Here is a 19,830-nt window from a genome sequence, read left to right as displayed (position 1 = left end):
ATCTGTAGGTTTCATGCTTTTCTGGTCTTCCTGGGCCATCCAATTTATGCCGTACGTGAGGTCAGCATACATCGCTTCAGCAAGATCCTGAGCGAATTTGCCCTGGAGTACCGCACAACAAGGGAGCGCGTGCTGCAACAGAAACAAAAGAGGGCCAACCACAGGGAGAGGAACAAGACCAGGGGGAAAATGATAACAGATGTAGGTGCTCTTGTATGTGCCTGTCTCTTTTTTGAAATTATTATTATTTCCCACTCCCTGTTTTTTATTTAGTTTGATCTGTCTCACTCAGTTGAACAGTCCTTGAGCTCAGATTCTTACTTTAATATAGGAAAACCAGCAAATGTGACCTTTTTCCAACATTTGTAGTGACATCATCGGCACACTTCCACCATGTTCCCATGTTCCAGTTACTGTAACAACAATCAGCGAGCTGTTTTGACTGTATCCCGTTCTGCGGCAGGCTGAGAAAAGGCAGAGCGAACACTTGACTGCGTGATTAAAACCTCTTGAACCCGGCGGTGTCGGCCGCTCGCTGCAGACTCCACCGCGGGCCTTGGCCAGGACCCCGCTCTATTCAAAGGAACTCCTAATTCAATCACTGTGCGAAAATCCAAACCTTTGAATGTCCCTGAAGGAGAAAGAACCGGGGCCACACCTCAGCCGCACTCCTGTAAAGACACTCAGTCCAATTCGCTCTTATGTTCAACAGATGGTGCGGTTATTTAAGATCACTCTGAACTTTTGGAATATATTCACCCTCCTGTAGCATTTTCAGCAGTGTTGACTCAATACCATGAACAGGGATATACATTTGAGTCTATACAGCTCCATGCTAAATCAGGGATTTTATTGTCTTTACAAAACACATTTGTCCTCACCAAGACCATTCAAACTGAATATTGAGATTCTAGTTGCCTAAAAGAACAACAAATATTTTAAATATTACTTCTTAACCCTTGTGCTATCTTAGATGTCCCCACCAAAGGTGGATAAAGGTGAAGAGGATTTCATGTAATCGATCGACACCAGCGAAGATCACAAATCATTGAAGAAAAAAGGTTCAGCACACTGTCTAGTGGGTCTAGATGACCCAACTCCCAATGTTAAAGTGCTTAGGATAGCACAAGGGTTAAAATAAAGCACTAGACACCTTCCTCACCTAATAATCTAACTAGTAGCGAATTTATTCTATTCTTTGGCAGTAAATAAAGTCAGACCTGGCATCGGTTGCTCCAGTGTGACACCTAGTGGTTTCCTGTGATTATAAAAATAAAAATGAGATGGTCAAGTGTCCAGCAAGTGATGAGAACTTAATAGAAAAGTTAGAAAAACAAGTAATTTCTCACTGTTGTGGCATGTTAAAAGAGAAATGGCTCATAAATGGTATTATGCAAGCACAGTCATTCTTAATGCCAACTCTCTGCTCACAGAGTGGAAAATTTGGCAGTGCCCCTGTAGGCTCACAGGAGGGCAAATCCCATATCCAGAACACCGAGGAGGCAGCAGAACATGAGAACATGAAAGCTGTGCTGAAGAGCAGCTCACCTGATGAGGGCGTGGCCTCCACGGTGCCGGGCCTTCGGAATCGGACTAGAGGCAGCACCATCGGAGGTCAGTTTTTCTAACAGGTTGTATTTTTGTTCCTAAAAGATTTTCCACATTTTTGATTCCCAAAAAATGTTAGGGCGCATCGCTGCGTGGAGTCCGGCCAGCGATGACCCCGTGGGCCAGACGGAGGACACGGCTGAGGAGATCATGGAGAGGATCGTCAGGTCGGCCACTCAGGGGCCTGGCCAGCGAACGCAGCCGAGAGAGAGGAGACGATCCCGGGTCAACCGAAAGTCATGTCCGTCTTTATTGGCTTTTTACCACCACATGGCAAAAATGCAGTTGAACACATTTCAAATCTTATTTGAAATCTTTTCTCCTTTGGCTTTGCAGTGCGAAGGACACTGAAGAACGGCTTAACGACAGAGGAAGCAAACGCTCTCGGCTTGTCCAGTGGGTCGGAGATGCAGGTGTGAGATGGACCTGGATGTATTTTTCACTGCCCCACATCTGGGAAAAGCCACGCCCCTCTGATTCCTTCCTCCTCCGCCCGGCTCTGATGAGTTGATCTCATCTTTTAGGCGTTTGGTTTACAGACTGTGGGCTTTTTAAAAGCGGCACCGCCAGTGCATCCAAACCACTATGCTTGGCTTTGCTGGATAAGCACCTGCAAAGGCTTTAACGCAACCATCCTTCTGCTTCTACGAACACCCACTGAAGCTTGGAGAGACGAGGGCGTCGCGGGCGTCCAGCCAGTCGGCTAGAGTGAAGACACTGAACCCTCAAATGACTTCCAGGGCTCCGCATCGCCCCCTGCAGCTTTTAGCAGCAAAATGAGTTCAAGACTTTTTTTTTTTATCTATTAAATAGATGGCTTTGTGCAAAGTTATTATTTTCAACACTACTGTTGTAGTTTTGTGTTCGACTTTACTCAAGAAGGTGCTTAAGTTAGGAACCATTGCACTGGATGTAAATGTTGGGTATCAATGGAATGTGAGACCCTCGACACTGATGAACCACTCGGATGTCTGAATCTGCAAATGTCCTAAACCAGCATCTCAACAGTAGCACACTTTTAACACGACAGGTCAGATTCAGGGCAGGTGAGCATTTCCCCAAATTCACACTGGTCCGTCTCACCATTGACTCCGCTCCGTCCCCCCCTCCCCACTGGATCCTGGAGGAGTGGTTTGTTTGTCCCGTCACAACCAGGTCAAGTAGTTTGTCCCGCTCTCTGCGCTCATCCAACACTTAAACCATCAAACCCCATGCTATCTCCTTCCTACAGCTCCTTGTAAATTGCATGCTTTGTGTCAAACTTTTTTTTTTTTTAACCTCCACAAATCAACTTTTGTCATCCATTATCTGCGGTGTTATTGTGTGAGCACATCACAGTAAAAAGGAAATTAAGTCTTATAAGGTTTTCCTCTGAAAGTACAACAGAAGTCCTAGAAGACGTTCCGGTTCACCCGCTTTTTGCTGCGAAAACGGACTAAAAATACAACTCCTGCGTAAAGCTTGCGTTGCGGAGGGCTGGACGTGGAACACAGAAATGACGGAGGCGATGTAAACATTCTGATTGATTATTGAACGTTCTATTTTATTGCATCAACGCATGGAGACGCATCGCAGACGGACCAGTGTGAACAAGCCTCTAGTTTAGGATTTAAAAGAGGAGAATCAGACACAAAAGACCGGACAAAATCTGTGCAAAAAAAAAAAGGGTTTCAGACTGATTTGACTTTTTATTTGGCTTCACTCTCCCTTCAGAAGGAAGCGGCAAATGCAGTGGTCCAGGTTTGCAGCTTCTTCTAACACAAACTATGAGCTGCACATGTCAGAGTGCCTTGCAGTTATTTATTAAGACATTTTCAGGGACGTAATCACGACTTGTTGCTAGTTGTATACTCTGTGAGTGATTACACAGTTCAGTGTAGACCTGAGCTGTGACTTCTTTTTTTCCAATTAACCAGCTTCTTTTTTTTTAAATCAAAAAAGCTTGTAAACCTTCATGATGTATTGGTTATGCGCATCAGCAGCATCCACTAGCCTCACTGTTAAATTAGATCCTGCAAAGCTCCATGGAGATTCTAAAATTCACTTTTTATTATTTATTGTGCAATTGGTGTCACTGGAAGTCTGATTTGGTCATATAGAAGGCTTTTCTTTGTCACTTTTCGATATGGAATATTTAGCACTGGCATGACCGCAAATAAAATCTGAAACCTGGACAGTTGGGCTGAATCAGCAAATGTGTTGCTTTCTGATTTCCAATGGCCTTCGTTGAATTTCTGCTTTGCAGTTTGCAGTTTCACCACTAAGTTTTACTGTGCCTGATGCACAGCCACTGCAAGAAGTCAAACAACCCCCCACCAGCACTGCTTTTATTACAGCAATTTACTGCACCTTAAATCCAATAAATGGAGAACTCCCCCTCAGCAAAACTGGAAGCACTCAGACTGAAACGTCTGCTTAAAATCAGTTCAGTTTAAGTCTTTAAAGGGGATGTAAATATCTTAATATTGTTATTCTGACTTTTTTGTTTTTACTTCATTCTAGAGAAGTGATTCTAAACTGAAAGCTGTTTTATTTTGAAGTCATATTTAAGAAAGCCAAACCATGTAGCGTTTTAAAAACAAGTCTCACTTCTACTCGACACGTGGTTTGTTGCATCAGTTTTTACTGATAGATGGGGATCCGGAGACCACATTTTACCTGCTTACTTTGATTTGATGTCATTGCCCTGTTGACTTTAGGGGATCACTGCTGGCTGTGCCATTTCATGAACACAAGTGCTACACAACCAAGCTGCCCACAGCAAAACTACAGTATGTAACAGCAACAATAAAAACAAAGTTAAGTGAAAAACGATTTTTTTTGTCTTCTTAGAAAATGCCGGGACAAATTTCTGGGGAAGAAAAAAAAAATGCAAAAAAAAAAAAAAATGCTCAAGCATCTTTATTTTTCTTTGTCCACACAACCCATGCTTCAAGTCGCTTAATGTTCAAGAGCATAAAGGTCGAGAAAAAGCTCAGCAACACATCTCATCTGGTGTTTTATGAGGCCATAGTACAGAACTCATTTGGTCTTACTTAGGATTCCTGCGTCCACAGGGGTTATGGATTTCAAATCTTAATTACGGTTTGCTTGACATACTGCTTAGACACTGCAAAGAACAAGACAACTACCTGCAAAAAAAGCGGAAAAGTCGGAAGAAAAATGCAACTAAGCTTAAAATGGGAGCAAGGGGGAGGAAAACTGCATAAGTCTCATCAAATCCAGTGCAAACCCCGAAAAAAAAATAATCATTCTGCTTGACACAAGCTAAAAAAAATTAAAATAGGGCACCAATTGAGAAGAATACAATTTATATTTCCTGATCAGAATTCAAAATTTTTAATGTAAATTTTCCCTGAACAGTTACTTTTGCACAGTACCATAGAATTGTATAGATAAATTACAAAATGGCATATTCCCTTTTTTGCTGGCTAAGGTTCACTTTGTTTAAACCCCTGAATGACTGACAGGCATATGCGTTTTATATTGCTACATTTTTCAAACAGCTCAACGAAAGGAATTGAGTTTTGCATATTTCTTTTGTTTTGTTTTTGTGGTCTGGCACGCCACTGCACCAGTAACGTCAAATTATGTCTGAAATAGCACCAAAAAAGGACAAACGGATGACCGCCAAGAGGCCGAGCGTTTGCAGAAATTAGAAATAGTGCGCTGCAAGAGTGCAGTAGAGTCTAATCATTAGCTTCAACTGTGATTAGATGTTTCTTTTTTTTTTCTTTTTTCTCTTTTTTTAAAACATTGAGTAAACACTAACCATATATAGGAGACACATAAAGCTGAGTCAACACAGACAAGGACAGTTTCGACCTGTCTTTTTTTCCCCGGGTTTGCTTTTTTTTTTTTTTCTTATTTTCTTTCTTTAACTTGTTTCAGCCACAGATCCTCATGACTGTTTAAAACCATGACAAATTATTAAGCATTAAAAAAAAGGTGACATTTTAATGCATGCTCATAATTCATGTTGCATTCAATTGTATTTCTCGATTTAAAAATGAGAAGAAAAAGGTTTTCTGGATGAATTTAGAGGGAGGAAAAAACGCACTGTTTCTAAAAAGTTCATATAAAAATGAGTACCCAAATTACAGCTCTTGTGAGAGAAATATGTAAAGGTTTACATTTTCTAAAAATATTTGTTTTACCATAGCTATTGTTTTAAGTTATGACAACATATAGCACCAGCTTGTAGAACATGCCAAGCTTTGGGTTTGGTCTAAAGAGCAAATCTGTGCTGCACTGAAGTGTATCACAGACAGCAGTGAGACAAATTGACAAATCTTGAAAGAATTTAAAGTGCCACTCCAGTCCCACGCTTCCCAAACTCCAGCTATCTGAACCACAGAACGCGTTTCCGATCTAAGACAACTGATGGGGAGCTTCAAGCATTTCCATGAGGAAAGTGTCAATAGGTGTGTCACCAATCAGCTTGAAGAAAAAGAGGTGCTCCAAGCACTTCAAGCCAATGGATCGCAGTGCTGGCAGTCGGAGGAGGAGCTTAGCAAACCTGCAGATCAAAAAAAGAAAAAAAATGACTTTTTTTTCCTGGTTTTATTTGGCTGCATAAATATTAACCCTACAAAATAAAGTACAGCAGTGGTCCCCAACCCTTTTCAGGCTTTCATCTCAGATAAGATTCTCACTGACCGGCCTGTACGAGGCTGAAGTGGGCATCTGATTTCTTTTTTTTGTTTAGCTTTTAGTTTCCCTAACCTTTATGGCTAACGTTAATCATGTCTTTTTAAACATCTGCGGCTTGTTCATACCTTCTTTGAACAGTATATTTCATATAGGAACCATTAAAATGTGACATAGATTTTCCTTTAACCCAAACCGTCCAAGTGGAAGCAGAAAAATCAGACGCCAACTTCAGCCTCGTCTGACTTTTAAAGTCTGATGGATAAATGCAAGACGAAAAACTGTCGCTAAAACTGGCATTTTCTAAATATAATCATAAACGTAAATTTGAGCAACTTTATTAGCAGCATCCTCGTAACATTAGACAGCCAGCTGCTGAATATTATGCATTATTATTATTATTATGGTGTGTGGGAACAACAGTGGCAATGAATCCCTACATTTTACTCTTGGTTTTCATCTGTTAAAGGCATCTTTCTCATTTCTTTGAAGCTGAAGGCTTTTCACCGACTCTTTTATGCAAAAAGAAACTTTCCGATTTGTTTTAGAAACTTTGCAATCTTGGGGGTTTCAATTTAGGCCTGTCCAGCTGCTGTAAGAAAGAAGTAAATGTGTTTTTGATAAGTGACCGAGTGACTTGACATGTTTCAAGAAGGAATCCGGTAGCTTTCCAAAATAAAACTTCCTTCAGAATCAGATATTAAATAAATGTAGGTTGTTTTTTTCCCCTGCAGCCCAGTACCAACTGTCCCATGGACCAGTACCAGGGGTTGGTGACCACTGATGTTTCGTATCGATCACAGCTGAGGGTCATTACCTTCCCTGCTGCTCTGGATACTTTTGTTTGCAGTAAGCTTCCAATGATGCATAGACCTTTTCTCTGAGGAGCTCCACCTCACTTGTGTTAGAGAGCCCTTTAGCATCTGTCAAGGAACAAAAAGAAACCATTTCAACTAACAAACCCGAGTTGTAAAAGCTAGAAATAAAGCGTTCTCCTGTCACAAGTACCTGGATTAAACAGAACAATAGCTCGAAGGCAGCCAAGCTCAGTTTTGTCCATTTGCATGTCTCTCATTTTGTTGACGAGCTCAGTAAGAACCCTGCATGTAAAAAAAAATAACACGTTATAGGCATAAGAAAAAACACAGAAGAAATTAAACAATGGGGTATCGATCTTAAACCCCACTAGTCTGACAAAACAAAATTACCTGTCAAATATGGCGCCGACTTCTGCACTCTGCACACTCTCCCTGTGTTAAGTACTAAAGTTAGACGCCACACTCAAAAACCATCTAGCCAGACATTGGGTAGCAATTCATTACATTGGGGGTGTCTGCGTGTACCTATCAAAAATGGCTCCAACTCCAGCAGCGTGGGAGCCGTCGCGCTGCAGCTCAGATGCCAGAGAACCTCCGTCTTTCAGAGGGATGGATCGATGGGAAAACGAGGCAATCAGGAGCTCGTTCCACCCTGATAAACAAGCAAAATGGAGTCCCACTTTGAAATAAGATGATCATCTAAGAAACATTAGCGACTCCTACAAACAATAAGATACGTTTAAAGAAGATATGCATCGTGTGCCCACATTTCTTTGTAACGTTTCTTCCTCTTCGTAGACATCTTGACTAATTTTTTGAAATCCAAATGACTTCTTTTTCTTTTTACATACTTCCACTGTAACACATAATGTGTCATCTCCAATGCATTTCTAAGCTGTAAAGTGGTGAGCAAGACACTAGTGTTAAACCAACCATTTGTGCCAAACAAACAGATAGTAACGATCATCAACTTCAGACGTGGGTTGAAACCCAGCAGTGACCTGAAGCAGTAACAGGCATGTTGGAAGCTTCAAACTGGGTGAGGAATAACCAAACTCTGTCATCAAGGCGAGGTTAAGAGAGACAGTTTCAAGTCATGGCAAGACTGAGAACAGCAACAAGACAGGAAGTAGTTCTACGGTCTCATCCAGACAAAGGTTTCAAAGCAGACCGAGCTTTCATGGTGTGGGTGATGTGCTGTTCAAGCTCTTTTGTAGAAACGTTTAGGGGTCAACTGAGGAAGGTTAGTGCATCAGATGACAAAACCGACAAATCAAGCTCTAAAATGTTCAGCGATATTATTAGCTAAGATCTGGCAGAAAGCAACAGGATCCAAGCACATCCATCTACTATCCAGAGAAGTAGAAGCGGTTTTCATGGAAAAGTTGCAGCCAAATAAAACATCTGACGTGGAAACAAGGCAAAGCAAGTCAAGTATGCACAAAAATAAAGGAACCACGGTCCAGAAAAATGGCAGCAGGTCCTCTGGACTGACGAGTCCAAATTTGAAACATTTGACTGAAGAAAAAGGCAGTTAGTCTGGTAAAGTGCTGATGTTTGGTACAATATTGAGTGTCTGGTCAAGATGAATGTTGTTCTCCAAGCTGAGAAACAGACAAATATCAGGGAGACGGAAAAGTAGCTCCAAATGTATGCAGCTGCAAGACAACAACCCACCTAAAGTCATCAAGACCTATCCTGAGCGTAAAGAACAAGAAGTCCTGGAAGTGTTTGGATGGCCCCCTCAGAACCCTGATCTAAACAACATGGAGTGTCGCTGGAGTAATATGAAGAGATAGACGGATGTGAGAAAGCCGACACCAAGAGAAAATCAGCGGCGAGTTCTCCAGGATGTTTGGAACAACCTACGGACAGACTTCTTTCAAAAAGTGCTTTCAAGAATATTTGAAAGAATTGACGCTGGTTGGTAGGCAAAAGGTGGTCACATCGCATACTGATATGATTCCGTCCTTTTCGCTGCATTTTGTTGACTGAAATAAAAAAGAAACCAATTCTGAAAGCTTTATTTGTTCACTGGATTTTTTCATCTAACCAACCACAAATGTATACAGTTCTGTATATTTATATTCCCCTTTTTAAATACGATTCTCAGGGTTTCATGAGGTGAGTTCTGACTGCAGGTGCTCTCATACCTGCACGCAGAAGGATGACCTGATCATCAAGCGGCAGCTCAGAGAAATGAGGGATTCTTTTTGCCCATTCCACCAAAGCAAACAGCTGTTTGTCTGCAGTCTGACAGAGGTTGGAAACAGCATCATGGGGCTGAAATCAAACAAGAAACCATCATGACTCCCACAGAAATCGTTTTTGGAAGGTCAGCATTCATATTTTTAACTTTCAAATCCATCTGGACAGACGACTTACGGAGTTTCCTGCAGATCCTCCGTCAGAGTGAAGCTCGGTCTTCTGCTCCACGGCCGTCTCGGCCTCCAGGATCTTTTCCACAGGCATCTCATCATTCACCCCAACGCTGAACTCCAGCTCCCCCTCACGCTCTCTGTTCCTCTGCCGTTCCTCCTGAACCGCTGTGAAGAAAAAAAACAAAACGGAAACTGCTAAGTTCTACAATTTTAGACAACCCTTAAAAAAAAAAAATCATGAAAATTCTGCACAGCCAGACACAAAGCAACCTCTCTGGATTTAAGGAAGGAAAAAGAGGAAAAAAAACTGAGCTGCTTGCTGGATCGTTGCATAAATTACAGAAAATTCAGTCTTACATTTAATCTGGAACAAAGGAATGTTCTATTTGAGTTGAATTGAAAGTCAAAACGGTAAAATTCCACTCTGTTCCGTTTCTGTTCAGGAGGCTCAAATCATTTTTCCATGCATTGCAGCACTTCTACTTTCTAGGTTCAAAAAGAACTGCAAGTAAAAAAGACAAAACACACTTCGGCAGTCGTGCAGAGATTACCCACACAGTGGCACAGCAATAAACACAGTGACGAGCCGTCCATAGGAAAACAAGACACTGACACACTGCAGCATACTGCAGGGAAGCAGTAGTGATGCCAAGGAGCGCAGTGAGCTCGTTTACATGCCCACAAAAAAAAGAAAGAAACTGAAAGATCCAAACTGATCGGATGGGTGATCATCATGTCTACATTGTCAATTATCTGATTTATTTTGGAGAACTACCCAATTATGAAACGAAATCACTTTTGACCTTCTTGTTACTTTCAAAAGTCCCACCCATCTGTTCTTCTAAAACATCGCAGCGCTAACAATCATTGCTAATGTGGAAACAAATGTGTGCATTCTGTACGTACACCGAGAGGAGGAAGGTTGCCTTGGATACGCAACGCTCCTCCAAGGTCTAGTGTGACTTCCATCTCCTTGCAAATCAATTACACCACATAAATGTGTCCATGTAATATCTCACGACTGGGTATTTAAAACTTTGGAAAATACCCGTCTCCGTGTGTCTTAAATAATAATAATAATACATTTTATTTGTATAGCGCTTTAAATGGCACACAAAGTTGGTTAACCACAAAAATCTGACAACGATTGGATTTTTAGTGCATGTAAACAAGCTCATTTAGTTAACATGAAGCCCGAAGCAGCCTGGACTTCACTGCAGTACTTGAAAGCCACATAGCATAAAGTCTTTTAAAAGTTGCTTCACACCAACCTCCACTAAAATGCGAGATATTACTAATCTTTGCTGTGTCGACATTAATCAAAGTCTCCAGATTTCTAACGCTTTTTCGCAGCATCAGCAAAAACATTAAAGTTAGCTGAGAGACAAGGCCCAAGTCCAGAGAGCTTCTTTCAGTCTAAAATATGAATTGAAATTCAAAAAGATACATTTTTCTAGATGAAAATGCTTTTTTTTCCCCCTGTCAAATCTAAAAAAAAAAAAAAGAAAAAGGATAAATATATTTTAAAAGATTAATGATGTTTCTTTTGAAGAAGTCCACAGTTTTGATTACAGCAGCATTCATATTTTTGTCAAAATTATAAATCAAATCTTAAATCTGGACCCAAAATATATCTATATTTTTTGTTTATGTAACATTTGTTAGAATTAAAATAACTAGTTTAAAAATATGATGTTTTTTAGCTGTAACTGTTTCCGTTTATTTTAAGCCTCACATGTTTACATACATTATTAAGAGAATGGAATACCATCAAACAACAATTAGTATAGATGTGACCAAATACAATTAAGACTTTTCCACAAACATCAATAAAAACATATATATTTGAAACCTTTGCATAATTCCCTGCTGGCTGCACTACCATCCCATAATTTTGCATCTTGTATGCAAAAACTTTTGTTGGGGAATAAAAGGAAAATGTGTCTTTTCCAACAAACCCTAATAAAAAAGAGAACTAAAGAAATGATCGGACATTCTCATTCAAAGGCTCCATGTTAATCACTGAAGTTCGGAAAGGCTGAAAAATATAAGTAATTGGATAGAGACACAAATTTTTAAAAAATATACGCCGTATTTTCAAAGGTAGTACTAGTAAAAAAAGTATCATTGCAACCTTTTTAAAAGTTGCTTCAAATTTATCAATTTAACCTCACAAAAAATCTTCTTACATAAAATCTCAAAAGGAGAGAAATGTTAATGTGAATATGAATTAACTATAACTTACATATATGTACATACATGTAAATTATAGTTACTTCATACATTGCTTTATGTGTCAAATAGTCACTTTAAGACCCAAAAATATCCTTTGATGCTGTAATAGGGGCTACCCTCACTCTTAACTGATTGAAGTTTTTAAATCCCAAGTCTACCAAGAAGCCTTAAAAATACAGTGTCTTTAATGTTTCAGTGACATACTCATCCATCCCTCATCTTTTCCATCTTCCTTTTTCCACTTTACATGACTGATCACTATTGACAGACGGAGAGAAGACAGAATTGGAGAAAGTGAAGGGAAGACATGGAGAGCGGCAAATGAAATCAGAAATCAGCTTCTATACAGCCATCTCTGTTTTTTCTGGCTCATTTATTCCACTAAAAAAAAAAATAAAGCCAAAATCAACAACTATATTATTCCAATCCAAACTAATCACATCCACTTAAATCAAAGGATTGGTTGAAACAGTTTGTTACATAGATTGTGTCTTCTCCTTTAATTTCTACGTCAAAACTGATCCCTGAATCGAGACTAGATTTAAAATCCAGATGTTGAAAGTCTGACACTTGAGCTCGCATACCTTCCCTCTTCATGCCCATGGCCAGGCACTTCTGATAGCGGCAGTACTGGCAGCGGTTGCGCTGGCGTTTGTCGACCAGGCACTCTTTGTTGTCCCGGCAGGTGTAGCTCAAGTCCTTGCGCACAGTTCGTTTGAAAAAGCCTTTGCACCCCTCACAGCTGTACACGCCGTAGTGTTTGCCTGAGAATAACACATACCAGTCATCAATAGAGGAGAATGGACTACAAGCGCCGCTTTCTGAGAGTTCTCTTACCAGAGGAGCGGTCCCCACAGATCACACACAGTCGTTTTTGAGACAGCATTATGCCTGGGCTGTGAGACTGCATGGGCCTCAGACCAAAAGGTGGTTTGATATCCTCTGAGCTGCTGACTGAATGCATCCCTGATGTTGGGGCTGAAGAAGAGATCTAGATACACAACATTACATAAATGAAAACCTCATCAATCTGAATTGTTTTATACTCAACACATTTCAGAAACAGCTGTACAATTGCTAAATATAGAAAATGGGAAAAATCCCTTAGGGTTTGTAATAGTTTTAATCGGACGACAAAAACATTAATCACTAATATGTCACCAAAACTATTTATTGTTTGAAAGTTGCTTTGTAAAACTTTTTAAAAATATGTAATAAAAGCCCATTTCAACCAATTTAAGAGGCATTAAATCAACCAATCACGAGAAAAAGAAAAGATGAAACTATAATGAAAAAAAATATATTATATATATATATATATATATATATATATATATATATATATATATATATATATATATATATATATATATATATATATATATGTTAAACTGCAAGTGGTGGAGGATGAATTACATTTTTTGTTTTATTGTCTTTGTACGAAAAACAGAGACTTTGTATGTATGAGGTGATAGAAAAGAAATATCCTGAGTTATAAAATCTTACGTTGGCTTTTCGAAAATGAAATTTTTCGTTTTGCAAATTTTGTGTCAAATGCATGGACAATAAGAATGGACACTTTGTATTCTGTTAGACTGTGATTAGGGGGGGTTATTGGATTTTTGTGATGGGCAGGTCTCTTTATGTATCATGTATTTTGTCATTCAGTGTCATATAAGTCCGTGTGGGCTGGGCACATTAGTGCATGACACTTAAATAAATAAAATCAATCAATCAATATATGATATAGCACATGAACACAGTGATATTTGAGAAGTGAAATGAAGTTTATTGGATTTAAAGAAACTGTGCAATAATTACTTAAACAAAAATAGGCAGGTGCGTAAATTTGGGCACCCCAACAGAAACATGCTATCAATATTTAGTAGATCCTCCTTTTGCAGAACTTACAGCCTGCAATCGCTTCCTATAGCTTCCAATAAGGGCCTGGATTCTGGTTGAAGGGATTTTGGACCATTCCTCTTTGCAAAACATCTCCAGTTCAGTCAGATTTGATGGCTCCCGAGCATGGACAGCCCGCTTTAAATCACACCACAGATATTCAATAATATTCAGGTCTGGGGACTGAGATGGCCATTCCAGAACATTGTACTTGTTCCTCTGCATGAATACCTTTGTAGAATTAGAGTAGTGTTTAGGGTTATTGTCTTGTTGAAGTATCCAGCCCCGGCGCAACTTCCACTTTGTCACTGATTCTTGAACATTGTTTGTAAGAATCTGCTGATACTGACTGGATGGAATCCATGCGACCTTCAACTTTGACAAGATTTCCAGTACCTGCACTGGCCATACAGCCCCAAAGCATGATGGAACCGCCACCAAATTTGTCTGTGGGTAGTAAGTGTTTGTCTTGGAATGCTGTGTTCTTTGTTCACCAAGCATACCGCCCCTTGTTATGTCCAAATAACTCTGTTTTAGTTTCATCAGTCCACAGCACCTTATTCCAAAATTAAGCTGGCTTAACCAAATGTGCTTTAGCATCGACTCTGTTTGTGGCATGTGTGCAGAAAAGGCTTCTTCCGCATTACTCTTTCTATACAGCATCTCCTTGTGCAAAGTGCGCTGAATGGTTGAACGATGCACAGTGACACCATCTGCAGCCAGATCACGTTGTAGGGCTTTGGAGCTGGTCTGTGGGTTGAGTTTGATTGTTCTCACCATCCTTCGCCTCTGCTTGTGGTCTTCCATTTTCTCACTATATTCGTCACAGTGGAAATTGACAGCTGAAATCTCTTTGCAAGCTTTTGATATCCTTCACCTAAACTATGATGTTGAACAATCTTTGTTTTCAGGTCATCTGACAGCTGTTTTGAGGTTCCCATGTTGACAGTCTTCAGAGAAGATGCAAAGAGGAGAAAAACTTGCTCTTGGCCACCTTTAATACCTCTTCTCATGATTGGCTTCACATGTGTATGTAGGTCAAGGGTCAATGAGCTTATAAAACAAATTTTGTGTTCCAATAATTATTGCTAAAGGTAGTCAAATCAATAAAACAATTTTTTCTTTAGTTTTAGTCTGCAGTTTATGTGAAAATCCAATAAAACGTTGTTTTTTTCCTCTCTGGTTATTATGTCCACTCAAGAAAAAAAACAAATATTTGGTTTAAAGACTATTCACACAAAAAACTAAAGAGTTTAGTGTATGTATGCTAATGTATACCAACCAGTTACCTGATTGCTGCTGATGGGTCCAAATCCCAGAGAAGAAGAGACCACGGATGGGCTAAGAGAAGAACTGATCACCGAAAAAGGAGAACCCAAGAGATTGGTGGGACTGTTGGAGGCTGATCTGTTAGGGAGCTGTGAGGACATGGCGTGTTGGCAACCCAGCCAAGAGAATGATGTCCCGTCTCAGTCTGAGAATGACACAGCAGATATTCACTGCAAAGAAATGTCAATCAACTTGTTTTTCCCATAAGAACTACTTTACATATTTGAAAGTGTAATGTAAGTGAAGCTTAAACAACCCTGGAATATGAGATTAGTAATGCTAGTGTTGTTCTATGAAAATTGATGATTGATCTAAAAGCATGCCGAGACCACATGTTTCCCTAAAAAAAACCTATAAAATAATTGTTTTAAATGCATGAACATGAAGGTCACCGTGAGGCTAATCAACATAGCATCCAAACAACTACAAGTGTCTTCAGCACAGATTAAAAAGGTAAAAATTATGATTATTTAGGATTTTTTTTCCCCTTTTTTTGTCCACGAACATAAATAATCACTTAAATCAAAACCAGGTTAAATGGCTCATCTGGATTTAATGACTGCGGCATCAAATATGCGTTAAAAGTAACTAAGAATGTTATGTATATACGTTTTTCCTTTGATAAAGACGATTTTTTACGCGTTTTCGTTCGGCGAAACAGTTGAACAACACGCCACTTTTTCTAACAACCTCAATAAACCCAAATGTCGAAATAATAGTCATTCACGGTTGAGAATATGAGAAAATTTATACAAATAAACCATTGGATTCCATTTCCATAGCATAAATGTGCATTAAACGAATTGTAAAAAAATATTCTCAACAGTATTAAAAAAAAAAGCTGCAAACCCATGACGCGGCCATACATCTCTTAGCCAACATTAGCTTTTGTACAACCACACCAACCGACAGTTTCCACAAATTTTAGCATAACAAACACGTAAACATACACAGTGTGTCGTTTTAGTTTTAGTTTTTTATATTCACAGTCTAGAATGCACCTAAATAAAATATTCACCGAAATAAACCTACTTTTGTGTGTGGCTACAGATTAGCGTATTAGCTTCGCTTGGCTAACTTATCCAATAATGCTAACGTTAGCTTGACTCGCAGCTCAGCGTGATAGATCAAGGAAACAATTGTTTACAAATTAGCTAGCACTGGTTTGAAGGTCGAAGCTACGTACCAGACACACTTTAGAGGCATCGTGCAGGAGCCCGCCCGTCTATGTACCCTATCCGAAGCCTTTACTAGACAACAGGCCAACAAAAAATCAGACCCTGGTTACTTCAGATTGACGCCGTTGTTGTTGTTTACAGGCCATGATGGCTCAGCGCCACTATCCACTCGAGCCAAAATGTGTCATGGAACCACCGCGGACCACCCATAACAGTGGTGTCATGTGACACCTCCGACTACAGCTCGATGATTCCCGAGGAATGTTGGGACCTATCTAAAGTGTCATCTAAAATGGAACGGATATTGTTGCTGCTGTTCTTTTGTTGATGTCCTCGTCTTTCAAAACGGATATAATAAAAAAAAAAACACAAAAGTTTCATTGAGTGATAAAAATAAGGTTTTCAGGAAAATAATAGATAAACTTTAAATCAAATATTTGTTTGTCACAGCTACAAAGAATCTTACTGCAGCATCGCAAAAAAATGTGAACAATGTTAAGTACGTTACTTTTGTGAACAATGTTAATTACGTTACTTTTGTGAACAATGTTAATTATAGTATTATAGAACCTCATACTTTGCTGCTTTGAGATAGATAGATAGATAGATAGATAGATAGATAGATAGATAGATAGATAGATAGATAGATAGATAGATAGATAGATAGATAGATAGATAGATAGATAGATAGATAGATAGATAGATAGATAGATAGATAGATAGATAGATAGATAGATAGATAGATCATTTGGTTTTTAGAAACTATATCCTTAATTGTTTACAGGTACACATTTACAATAAAAACAGCCCAGATAAACTTGCCACACAACTTTAAAGTATTTCCTGATGAGGTTTCTCCTGACACGCCTGGTGACATTCCTCTGATAAACGTAGTGTAGCTGAACACTACAGTGCAAAGAAGACATGGCCGATCACAGGACAACTTTATTTTGAACGGCGTGTTTTGTGACTTTATCTTTTTTTATTTTCTTCAGTATTTATTGTCTCTTGAACTGTTTTGAGTTTAGCCATTAACATGAATGAAAAGAGAAACTGCATGATCAGCAGGACTTCGGCTCTACCTTTAATTTTTATCTCAGGTTTGAACCTTTCCCTCTTCATGTTATCTTTAGTGTTTAATTATTGAATCAGTTATTAGACAAAACCTTATGCATACAATAATAGAAGTAAATGAAAGTTTGCTTTTTTTGTTTTAAACACACAATGTTTTTTAGTTTTGGATGTTGTTGCTCAGGAACTTCTTCTTTGTATTTTTACAGTGTTTTTCCACTTTGCATTGGGATCCTTAGAATTTCACTTTATTGATCAGTCTAAGTCCTACAGTGAAGCAAAGACTTACTGCAGACAGAGATACACCGATTTAGCAACAGTTGAAAGTCTAGCAGACATGAACACTTTGTTAGATTTGTTTTTAACAACAGGTGACACGGCCTGGATAGGTCTAGAGATCGGAAACCAGTTCAATTGGCACTGGTCTAGAGCCGATGAAAACACAGACTATTTTAACTGGGAGAAGGAAGAAACACAGACGTTGAATTCAGAGAAATGTGCAGCAATGAGTCAAAATGGATCCTGGTTAGTGAGTGACTGCGGAGATGAGAAAAACTTTATTTGTCATGGTAAGTACAGTACTGTCATTGCAGCCTTTTACACTGTATGTCACAATAAAAAAAAAAAAAACTTTTGATGATAAAACAAGTTCTACTGTGTTTGCAATGTTTCACTTTCCAGCTAACAGCGATGCCAGCAGCAACATGTTTATTGCTGAGGCCAAATCCTGGAGGCAGGCTCAAAGTCACTGCAGGAGCTTGTCTTCTGATCTAGTTAGCATACACTCGGCAGAGGAGAATGCAGCTGACAGTATCCTGTCTAGATCTCAAACTGTGTGGATTGGCCTCTTTGGGGATCCCTGGAAATGGTCATCTGGGAGTAACTCATCATTTCGTTTGTGGAAACCCAATCAACCTGACTATGTTAACAGTCAACAGTGTGTTGTTACAGAATTGAAAGATGGAGGGAAGTGGAATAACAGGAACTGTAATGCCAAATTTTCTTTTATTTGTCAAAAGGGTAAGTATGCTGGTCCTTCTTGTAGATTGCTTTAAAACTTTTTATCTGAAATGAATTACTTTGTGACTAAACACAAAAAACGTGTGTGATTAATTTATGCTTTTCTGCAGAGCTGAGTTCTACTCCAGCCTCCACCAGACCACAAACCACACAGAGCAAAAGTACATCACAACAATTGTCAACAAACCTGACAACTCCTCAACAGAATTCACCTCAATTTGCCACGAAAACCTTTTATTATGAAAAGTCTTCCACAGTACACTTGGACATTACTAACGTGACTGCCTCAACACCTCAGCACAGTGTTACTGCATCTCCAACAGGGATGGGACCTTTATCTCAAACAACTATGCAATCTGACACTGTAACATCTCGAATGAACAGTTCGTTCATGAATTCAGGTAAATAAAATACTGACAGACTTTGTATTTATTTTCACAAATTTGATTCAAATAGTTATGTTTTTTTTTTCCTTAAAGAAAAGCTGATATTAATCAAGAAAAATCTGACCTGGATTGAAGCTCTGATTTACTGCCAAAAGCACCATGTTGACCTTGTCCTCATCGACAGCAAAGACACTCAGGATAAAGTGGCTGCAAAAGTAAAGAATGCTACTTCACAGTACGTCTGGCTGGGCCTGTGCTACAGCTGTACTTTTAAATTTTGGTTCTGGATAGGAACAACTCCCAGCTGTTACCAAAACTGGATGCCGGGCCAAGGGCCTGAAATGGTGTACGAGTGTGGTACAAGGGGAGCGGTTGAGGCCACTGGGAGGCAGCAGTGGACTGCTTTAGCAGAGACAGAGGAAATGAACTTCATCTGCTCAGAAAATGGTGGATAAAAAACTGGAGAGCAAGTGATTTTGTGTGTTTTGACAAAAAAATGCTGATCTTGGTGTATGAAAATAAAACCTGATGTTGCCACATTTTTTTGCATTTCTGGAAAATGTGACACTCAAAGAACTTGATCCCTGACCTTTGATGAACTGATCAGAGTTTAGTATTTTTTTATGCTCACTTAAAAGCTTAGAGTAAAATCAGTAACACAGCTGGTTGCTTGGAAATTGTCATGTGGTGTTGTGTATTTTCAGGGTGAAATGAATCACAAGAAAAGTGATCTCACTCATGATATTTCCATTTAGCTTTTTTGCATACATGATTTGCTGGATCAGCCTTTTTTTTGGGACCACCCTGATTCCTTTGACTTCAGATTAAGCTGGTTTTGCCCTGACTGAGCAGGCATTATGGAGCAGTTCCACAGAAAACCTCTTAAAAGTAAAACTGTGGACACTTTTAAACAAATTTTTTTTTTTGCTAAGCATTACTGTTTGTAACTGTCTGTCATCTTGTGCAACTAAACAGTCATTGTGAATGCAGCTTTTTCAGCTTTTTAATTTAATTTGTTTGAAATGTGTTTGCTTTTAACTTTTTGTTAGAAAACAAGCTTAGCTTTTTTTTAAACTAATGATTTAAGAAACTACGATTAAAATACTTTTTGTTGTTGTTTAGCACGCATATATTTAAGAAGTAATTCTAGAGATAAAAAGGCACAAATACCATTAGAAAAGCAACAAATGGTATAAAATTTAGTTGGAACCTGAAGAAAAAAAAATTCTTTTAGGTTTGTAAAGCTTTATCG

General features: G+C 39.1%; 3 protein-coding genes across 9 annotated transcripts in view; 2 read left to right on the top strand and 1 right to left on the bottom strand.

Moving 5' to 3' along the window:
- The window catches only part of fhod3b (formin homology 2 domain containing 3b), an 88,146-nt gene extending 83,727 nt beyond the window's left edge, over positions 1–4,419 (top strand). For all 4 annotated transcript variants that reach the window (XM_078932942.1, XM_023964615.2, XM_023964614.2 and 1 more), the window contains 4 exons: positions 9–201; positions 1,434–1,614; positions 1,688–1,849; positions 1,945–4,419. In XM_078932942.1, coding sequence (XP_078789068.1) covers positions 9–201; positions 1,434–1,614; positions 1,688–1,849; positions 1,945–2,027 — 619 coding nt within the window. In that variant the 3' untranslated portion in view covers positions 2,028–4,419. The remainder of the gene's footprint in view (positions 1–8; positions 202–1,433; positions 1,615–1,687; positions 1,850–1,944) is intronic.
- Positions 3,277–16,602, bottom strand: rxrbb (retinoid x receptor, beta b). 4 transcript variants are annotated; one of them, XM_023964617.2, is made up of 12 exons: positions 16,110–16,602; positions 14,884–15,068; positions 12,530–12,683; positions 12,277–12,456; positions 11,897–11,950; positions 9,462–9,622; positions 9,230–9,359; positions 7,602–7,728; positions 7,467–7,508; positions 7,267–7,358; positions 7,076–7,181; positions 3,277–6,127 (listed from the first exon to the last, which is right to left on the bottom strand). In XM_023964617.2, the coding sequence occupies exons 2-12, from the start codon at positions 15,022–15,024 to the stop codon at positions 5,980–5,982; spliced, it is 1,335 nt and encodes a 444-aa protein (XP_023820385.1). In that variant the 5' UTR covers positions 15,025–15,068; positions 16,110–16,602; the 3' UTR covers positions 3,277–5,979. The 4 variants fall into 4 exon arrangements, with proteins under 4 accessions (XP_023820385.1, XP_078789070.1, XP_011483451.1 ...); XM_078932944.1 differs by having other exon boundaries at positions 15,956–16,264; XM_011485149.4 differs by lacking the exon at positions 11,897–11,950.
- Positions 16,603–16,993: 391 nt separating this feature from the next.
- On the top strand, positions 16,994–19,115 carry LOC101154894 (uncharacterized). Its single transcript, XM_004077813.5, has 5 exons — positions 16,994–17,201; positions 17,382–17,741; positions 17,854–18,192; positions 18,303–18,593; positions 18,672–19,115. Exons 1-5 carry the CDS (start codon positions 17,138–17,140, stop codon positions 19,031–19,033), a joined length of 1,416 nt encoding a protein of 471 aa, XP_004077861.1. The 5' UTR covers positions 16,994–17,137; the 3' UTR covers positions 19,034–19,115.
- The last annotated feature ends 715 nt before the right edge of the window (positions 19,116–19,830 follow it).

This window comes from Oryzias latipes, chromosome 16 (assembly GCF_053564925.1).
Source record: "Oryzias latipes strain Hd-rR chromosome 16, Olatipes_Hd-rR_3.1".
NCBI lineage: Eukaryota > Metazoa > Chordata > Actinopteri > Beloniformes > Adrianichthyidae > Oryzias > Oryzias latipes.
The sequence above is the reverse complement of the archived record's forward strand: the minus strand, read 5'-3'. Positions and strand labels throughout refer to the sequence as shown.

Excerpts from the sequence above, each read along its gene's own strand:
- LOC101154894 (XM_004077813.5), top strand. The coding sequence starts at position 17,138 with ATGAATGAAAAGAGAAACTGCATGATCAGCAGGACTTCGGCTCTACCT. Across the intron at positions 17,742-17,853 it reads GAAAAACTTTATTTGTCATG|CTAACAGCGATGCCAGCAGC; the intron begins GTAAGTACAGTA and ends TTCACTTTCCAG. Across the intron at positions 18,193-18,302 it reads TTCTTTTATTTGTCAAAAGG|AGCTGAGTTCTACTCCAGCC; the intron begins GTAAGTATGCTG and ends GCTTTTCTGCAG.
- rxrbb (XM_023964617.2), bottom strand. The coding sequence starts at position 15,024 with ATGTCCTCACAGCTCCCTAACAGATCAGCCTCCAACAGTCCCACCAAT. Across the intron at positions 7,359-7,466 it reads GTCGGCGCCATATTTGACAG|GGTTCTTACTGAGCTCGTCA; the intron begins GTAATTTTGTTT and ends TTTTACATGCAG. Across the intron at positions 7,182-7,266 it reads TATTGTTCTGTTTAATCCAG|ATGCTAAAGGGCTCTCTAAC; the intron begins GTACTTGTGACA and ends GTTCCTTGACAG.